Raw genomic sequence first — 13,268 nt, 5'->3', positions numbered from 1 at the left:
GGAAGCTTTCTTGCCGTTTAGAAAAGATACTGGGGTAAGTTGAAGTTGTTCAAACCATTCTTTTTGAGTAGACTGTAGATGATTCACGCTAAAATTTTGGTTGGCATTGTTCAAATTAGCGCGCTGAAATTGATTCAGATTTTTTTTTGCAAAAGACTGTCCGTAGCGGCTCTTTTGTGATTTGGATGGGATGCTTGCGTTGTTGTTATTTGCAGGTTCATATTGCTGTTTAACAGGCTGATTTTCTTGGTTGGTAACATTTGATCCTGAGGAATTGCTGGTTGCAAAAGCAGCTGGCGGACGCTTGATAATTTTTCCAGGGTCATGCAGTGTTGTGTGGTGGTATCCGCTGCATGTTTGGCAGCGTTTTGTTGATGGGCAGTTTTGCTTTTTGTATTTATTGCTCAAACAGTTCGAGCAAAGATTGCTCTTGCTTACAATGTCAAATCGTTGGCTTGGGCTACATTTTTGGTAATCGGGACAGGTGGCTAGTATATGGTTTCCACGACATTTCTCGCAAAACGCTTTGCTTGATTTACGTTGTTTAGGGGTGGAAATGGAGGGGCGCTAGGCGGTTTCGGAGTACTGCTACTGCTTATTATTGTTGACTGATTTCGATTAGTCGGCTGTGCTGGAAAGCCTGAACTTTGGGTACTTAAATTTCTTTCGTGACTATCGCTGTTGTTCATGTTTCCAGAGCTATTAAAGTTGTTTCTACGAAGGTTATTTTCCTGGAATGTTTCGCGGTTTATCTTATCGTACACATGTGCTTGAACTTCTAACCATTTCTGAAATTCAACTACAGTAGCTGGTGTTTCGACTGATGTAACGGTGTACTCTGTCCATTTGAGGAGGATGTTATGCGGGACTTTTTCTTTAGCTTTCTTCATAAGTGTTGAGCTCTGTAGGTCTGCTGTGTATCCCAGGTATTGGAAAGCTTGCACTAAACGTTTCAAGAACAAAGCAAAAGCTACAAAGTTTTGCTTGTTATAGCCAATAGTTGATTTCCAGTTTTCCAATTGATTTATGAAGGCATTCGCCACTATTGTAGGATTACCAAAATATGACATGAGTTCGTTTAAAGCTGTGCTATAATAAGCAGGATCACACGAATACGCTTGGATGACATCTTTAGCTTTTCCAGTAACTACATTTTGCAGGTAGGTGATACGATGTGTGTCAGTAATACTGGTGTTGTTATGCACGAGGCAAAAAAAGTTATTTATCCATTCGTGGTACATCAATGGGTTGCCATTAAAGTTTTGAATTTTAAGAGGTGGTAACTTTATTGAGTGTTTACTCGTTGGATTCTGCCAATATGGAGCTGTGTTTGAGGTCCACGGTAAAGAATTTATCTCAAATGAAGGGTGTCTGAACATTTCATTTGATATTGGATGTAATACGCTAGAAAATTGATGTGAATGTGGTAATTGTGACTCGGGATTTTGCTCTACTGAGGGCAGTGCTTGTGGGGGAAACGTTGAGATTGGATGAGCAATGGGAACACTTTCAGTTATTGTTTTTGAACAGGCGGTTTGTTGAACACCGAATGGGTTGAGAGGCTCAATGCCTACGGTTTTGAATTGTGACTGTGGCTGGAATTGAGTAAAGTTTCCTGGTAAAATTTTACTCTCTGTGTTTTTCAATTCCTGTCGATTTTACAATGGTAAAGAAAATATGTTAGAAGTTTGAAAATTGATTGCGCTTTGGCAGGAATTTTCAGAGAACTGATTAAAGTTTGTCATTGATTTACTCAGTTCAATTGGTTGTTTTGTCTGTTGCGGATCAAAATCTAGATTCTGTGCGTTTTCTTGACTGTAATATTTGACAGAACTGGGATTCATCAAGCGGGAATTATGTGTTCCTTGGTATTTGGAACAACCCATGCTCTTTGGTTCAAACGTTTGCGTCTGAAACCGTTCCTCGGCGATATCTCGAGAAAATTCAGATAGCATGTTTTTTGACTGAAATTGATTAAAGATTCCTGAGGAAATTGGTTTTGAAATTTATTTTGCGTGCTTACAAAACTAAGCGGCTGGACTGAATCATTGTCTGCTTTAAGCTGCTGCTGGTTGACTGTAAAATTATCAACAGCAGATAACGTTGTATCACTAAGAGCAAAACGATCGAGAGTTTTTGCGACGGTCGTCTCAGGTTTCGCAAAATTTTTATCCGAGTGTCTTACTTCTGTTTTGGACTCCAATGTGTTATCGATGTTAATTGGTCTGAATAAACTTGCTGTACTCATTCCCATAGAAAGCGGATTCTCATTGTTGCCATTTAAAAACTTTGACAACATTGGTTTGGTCGTGTGGCATTCAGACAAAAACAGTGATGGTTTCTCCGGTCTCGGTGGTAAAAGTGGTGTTTTGTTGGAGAATGATGAACGTTCTGGTTTGCTTGCTTCTGGAATTTCGTTCATTGATGGTGAGCATCTCCGTGAGGTTGGATATCTGGCAGTCGTATGAGTTGTTACACTGACATCATCGCGTATCCTATTTGAAGATTGGCTGAGTAGTCCATCGTCATCTAAACTGTCAATATCGTGTTCAATTTTCTCTAGACGTGACAGAAGGTTTGAATATCGTTCCATGACAGATGAAGTGCTGCTGGAGTTCGGACTTTCCTTTAACACGGCATCAAGTGTTTTTTTCAGCTCGTCAACATTTGCTTTTGCTTTATTGATGAGCAGGGTGAGTGATTTGAAACTCTTTCTCTAATCTATTGCAATTTGTAAGAGGTCCAGCTTGCTTTTCAAACTCAGCTCTACAATTTTGAATTTGTTTAACGCGTACTGACAACTTTGACTGTTCTTCTTTGTCATCTTGCTCTTGTTGGTCTTTTTCGTACTAACAGGTGAAAACGGCTTCGAAACGGGAGCAACGCAAATTTCAAAGTTGAAAAACAATGTTTATGACAAGGTGAGGCTAATCAGCCCCAGATTTTTTTGTTGTTCAAAAATTACGACGCAATTTTTCCGAAAAATAGAATCCTAAAGTTTTTTTTGTGCTAAATCGAGCTAGTTTTATCTAAAAAACAGAAAAATAACCGTGTGCGCGCGTTTTTTTCGTTATTTGAATAAACACGACCAAATAATTGCTACACCTTGGGGAAATCAGGATTTTCTTATGAATAGAATAAGTGTATGGCTCTTGAATAGTTTTTGTTACAATCCTTTACAAGGACAAACCATTTTTGATAAAGGAACAAAAAATGCATAGAGGTTGCTACTGTTTATACCCTGTGTTGAAAAAGTTTAAAAGTTTTTGTTTTCTTTTTTGCCGTGCGAATAGGCAACGTGAGCTACAGACAAGCAGACAAGACAACTCGATTTGTACTGGGGCTCGTTTGAAATGCTTTCCTCTTAAGTTGAACTGCTTGCTTCTTGTTTTCTTTTCAAAACTTTTGAAATCTTTACTTTGAATATTCTTTCCGCTCTTGTAACTGCTGACACTAAGTTTTGAAGATCATCTACTATGGTAACTACTGACACCAAAAATGCTCTCTTCTTCTATCTGGTGACTACTGAGACCGAAAAGGGGCAAGGGGACTTCTTTCGGCAACTTCTGGGACCGCGGACAGAGAGAAAGAGACGTTTGAGTTTTGCAACTCAAAGGAATTATTTGAGTGAGCGAATTTAAGAGGGGAGTTATTTCGAGCTTTTGATTTTCTTGCTTTTGAGCTAAAGAAAAGAGTTTTTAATTTTCTTTTTTTTCTTTTTTCTTGAGAAGTTGTTTTCAGTGCATACTACCCCATTAACTAGGCGTGCGGTTAGTAGTATACGCAAAATGAAAACAAAAAAATGTGATTGTCTGGTCTCTTAGGAATACATACTACCCCATTAACTAGGCTCGCGGTTAGTAGTATGTAATTTTTTTTTGTGAACGAAGCAATTTCGCAAATGTTCTGTTGCCTCTTTACTAAATGCAAAATCGAAACACTAAAATTGAGGCTTGTTTTTAAACCAAACTCAGAGGGCTCAATGAATAGGTTTTCTAAGATCTACTAATTGTTTATTTCAAAACGTCAGGAAAACATTTTTTTGAATTTTTAAAGTCAAAGATGCAATTTTGCTAAATTCAAGCTGCTTCTTTACTAAAATGCAAAAATGATAAACTAACTTTAAAGCATGTATTATGGCAAACGGAAGGGGCTCAATTAACGGGTTTTTATGGATTTAGTAATTGTATCTATCGAAATGTCAATAAAACGTTTTTTGAATTTTTAAAGTCAAAGATGGAATTTTGCCAAATTCTAGTTGCCTCTTTGTTAAAAAACAAAATCCATAAACTAACTTTAAAACTTGTATTATAGCAAAGTGAGGGGGTCAAATCGATAGGCCTTCTTGGATCTACTAAATGTTTATATCATAACGTCAAGGAAACGTTTTTTTGATTTTTTTAAAGTCAACGATGCAATTTTTGCCAAATCCTAGTTGCCTCTTTGTTAACATGCGAAACCCATAGACAAACTTTGAAACTTGTATTATAGCAGACTGAGGGAGCCCAATCAATAGGTCTTCTTGGATCTACTAATTGTTTATATCATAACGTAAAGAAAACGTTTTTTTTTTAATTTTTAAAGTCGAAGATGCAATTTTTGCCAAATTCTAGTTGCCTCTTTGTTAAAATGCGAAACCCATAAACTAACTTTGAAACTTGTATTATAAGAAACTGAGGGGGCCCAATCAATAGGTCTTATTGGATCTACTATTTGTTTATATCATAACGTAAAGAAAACGTTTTTTGAATTTTTAAAGTCAAAGATGCAATTCTTGCCAAATTCTAGTTGCTTCTTTGTTAACATGCAAAACCCATAAACTAACTTTGAAACTTGTATTAAAGCAAACTGAGGGGCCCAATCAATAGGTCTTATTGGATCTACTAATTGTTTTTATCATAACGTAAAGAAAACTTTTTTTGAATTTTTAAAATCAAAGATGCAAATTTTGCCAAATTCTAGTTGCCTCTTTGTTAAAACGCGAAACCCGTAAACTAACTATGAAACTTGTATTAAAACAAACTGAGGGGGCCCAATCAATAGGTCTTCTTGGATCTACTAATTGTTTATATCATAACGTAAAAAAAACGTTTTTTGAATTTATGAAGTCAAAGAAGTCAAAGACCCATAAACTATCTTTAAAACTTGTATTATAACAAACCGAGGTGGCCAAATCAATAGTTTTTCTTGGATTTATTAAAAAGTTTTCATTAAAAGGTTGGAAAAACGTTTTTTTGATTTTTGGCGCTCAAAAAAGCACTTTTGCAAATTTTTCGTTTATTGAGCAAAAGTTTTACATAAACAACTAGACTTTAAGAAAGTCAATTTACGGTCCAACTGAGGTGTTTTATTCAACTACTAATTTTACTGTTCTGTAGATTTTTTGCGACAAATTCAGAAAAATGTTTTTGAATTTTTCTGATGCAAAAAACGCTATATCGTTTTTTCGTACAATCTGTGTGTTTTTTGCTGCTAAATTCTGGCATGTGGTTTCTCATGGCTATTTTTTCATAAAGCATCGACAAAAGCTCGTAGGGGGACAATTTTCTTGTTTTTGAGATTTTTGTCGCAAAAAAATTAAAGTTTTTTTTGGATACGTCTAACCGGGAATGGGACTTCTGAGGTGACGTCTGGGACCTCGGGCTATCATCTCTTGGTGACGTCTGCTGCCAAAAAAAGTCAGGCCTTCTTGATCCGGTTAAGGCTGGAACCCTTGAAAAAAAATTTCCTCGTCTTTGGTGACGTCTGAGACCGAAAAAAATTGTCTTGGGGGCTTTTCTTGATGTTTTGAAGACGTATCTTATCTCTTCTTCTGAAATTTTTGGTGACTTCTTGCTGCGCAGGCTGGGTAGGTTTCTCAGACTCTTGGTTGGCTTCTCTAGAGCTTGGTTTGATTCTCTAGAACTGCTAATGCGAGCTTGTTCTGCTTGCAGGTGTAGGTTCAGCACTGTTAATTGTCTTGGGGGGGGGATGGGGTGATGTCACCCTCTTTGTTTTTTAAAAAAAATCCGTTTCAGAAGGTAGACGATTGGTTCTTAATCACGGAGGTAGGTCTCCATTTTATGTAATGAAACATATATTCTAGACTTTTGGTTGCTCATATTTGGTTGCAACTTCTTGTCAGATGTTTTCGGGAAAGAGTAACTCTCAGGTTTTTGGCGGTAGTTTTAATCATCAGCAATTGTCATGCTTTTCTTGAGTTCCCAAGGTCATTGGGAACATGCTATATTCTTGGCGAAGAAGCCAAATATGAGGCAACACATTTGTTTGAAATGTTCCATTTGTGATTATTTACGTAAAAAGGGTTTTGCTTTTATTCCATTCTTCTGGCTTACAATTTTAGAATGCATTAAGTTTGATCAAGAGTTAACAGTTCTTGATAGCTGTTAAAGAATTCGCTCTAGGTATAGCAGTTTTCGCAATTTTTCAGCAGATACCCTATTCTGTCTTAATCCATACTCGTTGGCTTTGTATTCAGTGATTTGTTAATATTAGAATACTCAAACCCGATCTCAACACACTAGGACTCGGTAAACAAATGATATATTGTTCGCACTGTCAGAACTGGAGGTTCACCAATCGTTACAGACACAAAAATGGGCCAGAAGAAAGACTCTTTTTAATTATAAAGCTTTGAATTGTTGTTAAGTTCAGATATGCCAGCTATTGATAGAGAAGTTAAGATCAATTGCGGTGGACGATGATTGCGATGTGCTGGGTGCTGCAATACGTTGCCTCATGTTTGCGAAAAAGATGAAACACATCATTATAAATTGGAAACTTGAGGTGTCTCAATGACAGTCAATATGTCTTAGGTGCTCAATGTTGCTTGTTTGCACGAAAAGTTGTCTACTTTTTCCTTAAAATACGCCAACAAGTTAAATGATTAAGGTGATGCACTTTTGCGATAATTTCAAAAGAGAGATTTTAGATCAAATCCTTGAAATATTTGATTCTGATCAAACTTGCTAGCGGTCACGCTATCCACGTAGTTGATGAGATTTTGGAGGTAGACAATCTTGAGATATCAATTCAGGGCGGTGCTTGTTGGTTCGGTCTTAGAGTCAACTCGTTTGGCTAAAAAATCACAATTCAGTCTCTCACATGTGGCCCAGAAATTGCTGTATCTACGAGAACCTTAGTCATTTTACTTCGTCAGCATCTGCTGAAGTTAACTTAATAATTTCTAGATTATTCTGCAAAAATTTTTAAACTTGAAAGATGAGCAGATCTTTCTGAGAGAAAAGGAGAGACTTGCCTCACTGGTTCCTCTATTTTCATGCGCATATAATGCTTCATTATACCCGTACCTGCTCTAGATCTGCACATGTCCCCTTACCAAGTTCCGATCTGCTTGAAGACTTGGAGTATAATACTACGAGTCCGAGAGAAGGTGAGTGCATTGTACTTTTGGCACTTTTGGAATTTCAGCGTGTAGAAGCCTGTCTGTCGTGATTTTGTTTTGCTTTCGAAAGGCTAGTTGCAAATCGTAGATCTGCTGTAGTCTTGCTACCCCGCGTCCCATGAATACTTTCAACAAACTTTCGAGAAACCTTGAGCTCACCGAAATAAATCGGGTGTTGCATGTATTTTCATTTCACACAGTCGGACGGAAGAAGAGTACCTGGTCCTTAATTTAGACTGAGGCAAAAGGTAGCAGCTAAGCAATGATCAAAAAATAAGGAATTTAAAGCCTGATCTAAAAACGAAAATCAATTTTTTTGCTTTCTGATGATACCACACCACTCACATCTCTCTGCGATCAATATCGATCGGTCAAAATTGATCCAACAAAAAAAACCGAGTTGAGCATATAGCCCCCCTCTCCCTAATGAAAATTAGGAAGTACGGTGCACATAGTGATGCCGTAATGCAATAATTTTATTTCATTTTCTTAAGGCTAATTACCATTTTCACGTGATGATTCGTCTTAAACAAGTCTTTTGCAGTCTCTCTAGACGCTGTAGTTTAGATAGCACTGCAATCGATCATTTGAAGCATTAAAAGCGGATGAATATGTACAAGTCTTAACTAAAGTTCACTTGACTAGTGAAACTAATGTTTTTCCTTTGCTGAGATTGCCTAATCAGGAAACCCTTTCGGCTGCCCGTCGAGAGATTAGAAGAAAAAGTTATCCCATATCCGATAGTTGATCTTTTTAAGCATCTGAATCCAGCATCTTTGAAGCATTTCGTATTTCCCGATACTTCATTCATTCATTTTCTAAAGTATCCAGAAATCGATTCTTTCAGGTCTGATCTATCAAGTACGGATTTGTTTTTACGAACAATTGATCTTCACGAGGAGCTTTTTTAAATGATCCGGCCTAATGAGCTGAACATGGCGGTGACTGTTGTTAATTTAACCGTTCTTGGTTTTATATTCTGTATCCTATAGTTGACAACATTTATATAAATATAAACTCGATCCGATTTAGGGATATTAACGAGATATTTCAGTAGTTGCATAAATATTCACTAAAAAAGTTGCCAAAACAGAATACTAGAGAATTCAGGGTTTATTTAATTACTAAAAAATAATAGGAAATGCTATTTCTCCGACAGTATTTCGAACAACTTTTCATACATAAGTTATTATGAGTCAACTTTTCTGACAATCTTTCTGATAGATGTCATTGTTCTTATTATTAATCAACTTTTACGATTCATTTTTACTTCATTTGCTCTACTCTGCTCTTATATGGTCAATATCTTGCCAATTTACTTTTATCACCGCCAAATATGTCTTTTTAGTTTTGGCAATCCTTAATAAAAAACGTGTTCTTTTCATTAAACGCGAATTGTTTTGTTGTTTTATATCTACTTTGCGTAACTTAACTTCTACTCTTTTCTTATAGTGCATACGTGGCTTTATTTGTAATTTTGATTAAATTGTGCATTTTATGCTATGTTGAATGCGCAGAACAAACAAAGTTGAGATGTGTTTTGTTTTTTGTTATCGTAACACCTTGACAACAGATAATGGCAACAATAGAAAGCACGCTTGCAAACAGGTCCGATAGCGTTTTACGTGGCCGATTATCATTTAATTTCTCTTCTCTCTCAACGCTCAGTTGCTCTAAAATTTGTTCAGTTTCTACTTCGAAACCTTTCAACTCAAACCAAAATGCGTGAATGTATCTCTATCCATGTAGGACAAGCAGGAGTCCAGATCGGTAACGCTTGCTGGGAACTGTACTGTCTGGAACACGGAATTCAACCCGATGGCCAGATGCCAAGTGACAAGACCATCGGAGGAGGTGACGATTCCTTCAACACCTTCTTCAGCGAGACTGGAGCTGGCAAACACGTCCCTAGAGCAGTCTTCGTGGACTTGGAACCCACCGTTGTTGACGAGGTCCGAACCGGAACCTACCGACAATTGTTCCACCCAGAACAACTGATCACTGGCAAGGAGGATGCTGCCAACAACTACGCTCGAGGGCACTACACCGTCGGAAAAGAGATGATTGATATCGTCTTGGACCGAGTTCGAAAGTTGGCCGACCAGTGTACTGGTCTTCAGGGATTCCTGATCTTCCACTCCTTCGGTGGTGGTACTGGATCCGGGTTCACCTCCCTGTTGATGGAGCGTCTCTCCGTGGACTATGGAAAGAAGTCCAAGCTGGAGTTCGCCGTCTACCCCGCTCCTCAGATCGCAACCGCTGTGGTCGAGCCCTACAACTCGATCTTGACTACCCACACAACCCTGGAGCACTCGGATTGTGCTTTCATGGTCGACAACGAAGCCATCTACGACATCTGCCGAAGGAACTTGGACATTGAGCGACCAACGTACACCAACTTGAACAGGTTGATTGGTCAGATCGTGTCCTCGATCACTGCCTCGCTCCGATTCGACGGTGCCTTGAACGTGGACTTGACAGAGTTCCAGACTAACTTGGTGCCCTACCCTCGAATCCACTTCCCTCTGGCCACCTACGCTCCCGTCATCTCTGCCGAGAAGGCATACCACGAGCAGTTGACGGTTGCCGAGATCACCAACGCTTGCTTCGAGCCAGCCAACCAGATGGTGAAATGCGACCCAAGACACGGAAAATACATGGCTTGCTGTCTGCTATACAGAGGCGACGTTGTGCCCAAAGACGTCAACGCCGCCATCGCGACCATCAAGACCAAGAGGACCATCCAATTCGTGGACTGGTGCCCAACTGGTTTCAAGGTCGGAATCAACTACCAGCCCCCAACTGTCGTACCCGGAGGTGATCTGGCCAAGGTCCAGCGAGCAGTGTGCATGTTGAGCAACACAACTGCCATCGCCGAGGCCTGGGCCAGACTTGACCACAAGTTCGACTTGATGTACGCCAAGCGAGCTTTCGTCCACTGGTACGTTGGAGAGGGTATGGAGGAGGGTGAGTTCTCCGAGGCCCGTGAGGACTTGGCTGCCCTGGAAAAGGACTACGAAGAGGTGGGAGTTGACTCTGTTGAGGGAGAGGGCGAAGAGGAAGGAGAGGAATACTAAGAATGTTCATTCGACGACACTTTCCATTCAGGATATAACCAAAAACTCATGAACTCAGAAATTTATGTTTGGGCTTGTGATCAATAATTGGATATAGATCATGAATAAAAACTTGCTGTGCATATTTTTTCCCTTTGTGAAGAAATTTAAATCTGCCGAAATAAAGTGATATTGACATTTGACAAAAACTACCCGCGTCAAGTCAAAGAAATTAACAGATACTACTTCACGCAACTTTGTATTTTTTGCTTACTAAAACTTACCCTACAAAAATGCTAAATGCATGGAAGTACTCCTCTGAATACGTACGCAAAACATGTGGGGCAGAAATTACAGAGTACCTTTCGAGCATTGAAATTCAGATGCGGAAGTTTTTAACTGATAAAGCTAACTAAAAGCATATCCTGCGACGGAAGATCGTACACATTTCTGAACCGCGCAAAATTTTTAACTGAAAAGATGACAGTACATGCTTATCTGCATGCGTTCATGCAAACTAACCCCATGCAGCTCAAACTTTCAAAAACCCTAGCTATTCAAAACTCGCAAAAATATAGATTCAGCTATTTAGTAAATTGTAATTTGCAAATTTCAATTTTGTGCACAATTATTATCGAAGGCGAGCGCGAGATAGAAAAATAATAAATTAAGTCATTAATTGAAAAATTTTGCTGAATTTCGATTCCTCTTTAAGCAAAAAAGCTGCAAGCAATCAAGACGCTGTTTCAATCAATAGTACCCTGAAATCATGGAGAAGTTCTCAATTTCCGAGGAAAAGCCGAGTTGTTAACTCGAGGGAAACCATAGCAGTTTGAAAATCTTAAATTACGATTTCAACAGTTGCATAACTTACAGCACTCTGCAATTATAAAACTTGTTTCCACAACTTTGCTTCGGCACAAATCGTGATTATGTGTGCTAATTCACGTTTGTGTTCTTTGATCTGAAGGTCATAATAATTTTCCCATATTGTATGTTTTTGATGTTTCCGTCGTCTGCAGTTCGTTGCAGTATAAAACGTTTTTACAGCTTGTAAATTTGAAATCCAAAAAATTTGAATTGTTTTGATGGGCTGCCTTTTTCCGACTCGGAGTGGACTTATTGGTCTAGGGGTTTTAATATTAGCATTTTTGGAGTATAATTAAAACATGATGCGAAAGTCAATGCCGAACGTTTGAACTATTTGAACAGATAAGAGGGCGATTGTCTGTTCATGCAGCGTTTTTAAGACAAAGCGAGAAAAGTTTGAAAAGTCGCAAAATTCGATGACCACGTTCGGCTTTTCAGTGATTTCTCAAACATGTATTTTTGAACCATATTAACAAGTATCAGGTTTGAGAGCATTTTTGACCATCTGAACCTCATATTAGAATTTTATAAGCATTCTTGGACTATTTTTTGAGATTAGCCGTTTTGCACGTTTTTTAGCCGTTTGTACAATTTTTCATGTTATTAGTGTCTGGGGTAATTATTTGGTTGATGCAGTTTGTTTTCTTTGCTCGCTGAATGCGTTATTATCAGTTCAGATAGACTTGAGCAATTGTTAAAGTCTTTTGTCTTTGAGGTTTTCTTGTCTTGTGTACTGAGTTTTTTTACTACGTGAAAACAATTAAACTTTTAATTGCACATATTTTATATAGAAAAAATGTTGCTACTTTTTTAAATTTTCTCGAGGAATTTTTAACTGTTTTGCAGTGCGCCTGGGTGTCGTTGTTGTGTTAATGAATAATTCTGGCATTTTTTGAAGGTATGATGAGAACAGTTTTTGAGGCTTCGAAATTTTAAGATAATTAACCTTTTTTTCCGTAGACTCAGTATTCGTTTTTTGTTGCCTTTTGTTGATGTTATTAAATTTTGTTCATCAAATGAATATCATATTTTTTTAATGAATTAAATGTTCTTACAGTAGAATTTATTAAAAACAATGCTTTTGGAGCAAGATATGGAAATTTACCAAGAATTTTGTCCATATTTTGCTTTTCGCTAAAAAATATTTTCATCCAATTGTTGTTTCAGATTGAACGGTCCAATGTAGTTTCAGAAAACATTTTTTTAGCTAGTAGCTAAGGTGTAATTCAAATTGTTCCAGGATTCGATTTCGGAGTCTTCCGGGTAATTTTTTCTGGATCCGTGCACACTTTTTTCGTATTTTTCACGCCAATGAGAAATCAAATTAGAGTGCTGATCTGAATCACGGTGTAGAGATTTAAAGAGATTGAGTGTGTGTGCAGAGAGTATTTATTCTCAAACTTGTGATTGAACAATTTTTTGTTTAATTGAGGGATTTCTTTTACTTGCGTCACTTCGGAACTGTTTACTTTTTCTGCTTTTATAAGTATTTTTGTTTTTCAATTTACTTAGTATCATTAATGAAAGGTCTCATTGATTAATATTTAAACAAAAACTAAACTCAATTAATGATTCCAGTTCATAACAAAAGGTTGACATGAATTTGCAACAGCTAGTTTATCTAAAATAATTGTAGAGATGTTTTGAGTTTGCGAAAGTTGTTACGTTTTTCTGCTGTCTCATCGTTTAATCTCATAAGAAACGGGTCTCATTGGTTGCTAATAGGAATTACGTTATTTGGCTCATTTCAAAGCTAATGCTTTCATTGTTTTAACTCTTTTCGAGAAATGTTATTGAATAATTTTGCGAGTTATTTTGCTGTTCATTTTGTTGTCTTATCTCGGATGAACTAGATAAGTTAAGAAATAATCGTTTTTTTTTAGTTTTTAGCTACTGCTTTCTATGAGTTGAAGGCATTTCGTCTTCAAAAAAATAGT

General features: G+C 37.6%; 2 protein-coding genes across 2 annotated transcripts in view; both read left to right on the top strand.

Moving 5' to 3' along the window:
- Window positions 1-13,268, top strand: part of LOC142353214 (uncharacterized) — a 712,302-nt gene that overhangs the window by 322,378 nt on the left and 376,656 nt on the right. The gene's annotated exons all lie outside the window — the stretch shown is intronic.
- On the top strand, window positions 9,046-10,604 carry LOC142353215 (tubulin alpha-1A chain-like). Its single transcript, XM_075405444.1, has one exon. It carries the CDS (start codon window positions 9,127-9,129, stop codon window positions 10,480-10,482), a length of 1,356 nt encoding a protein of 451 aa, XP_075261559.1. The 5' UTR covers window positions 9,046-9,126; the 3' UTR covers window positions 10,483-10,604.

This window comes from Convolutriloba macropyga, chromosome 14 (assembly GCF_964194025.1).
Source record: "Convolutriloba macropyga chromosome 14, txConMacr16.3, whole genome shotgun sequence".
Classification (NCBI taxonomy): Eukaryota; Metazoa; Xenacoelomorpha; order Acoela; family Convolutidae; genus Convolutriloba; species Convolutriloba macropyga.
Note: the sequence above shows the minus strand (reverse complement) of the source record. Positions and strands in the feature narration are given on the sequence as shown.

Bases quoted from the DNA above. Each gene is read 5' to 3' on its own strand.
- LOC142353215 (XM_075405444.1), top strand. From the start codon at position 9,127: ATGCGTGAATGTATCTCTATCCATGTAGGACAAGCAGGAGTCCAGATC.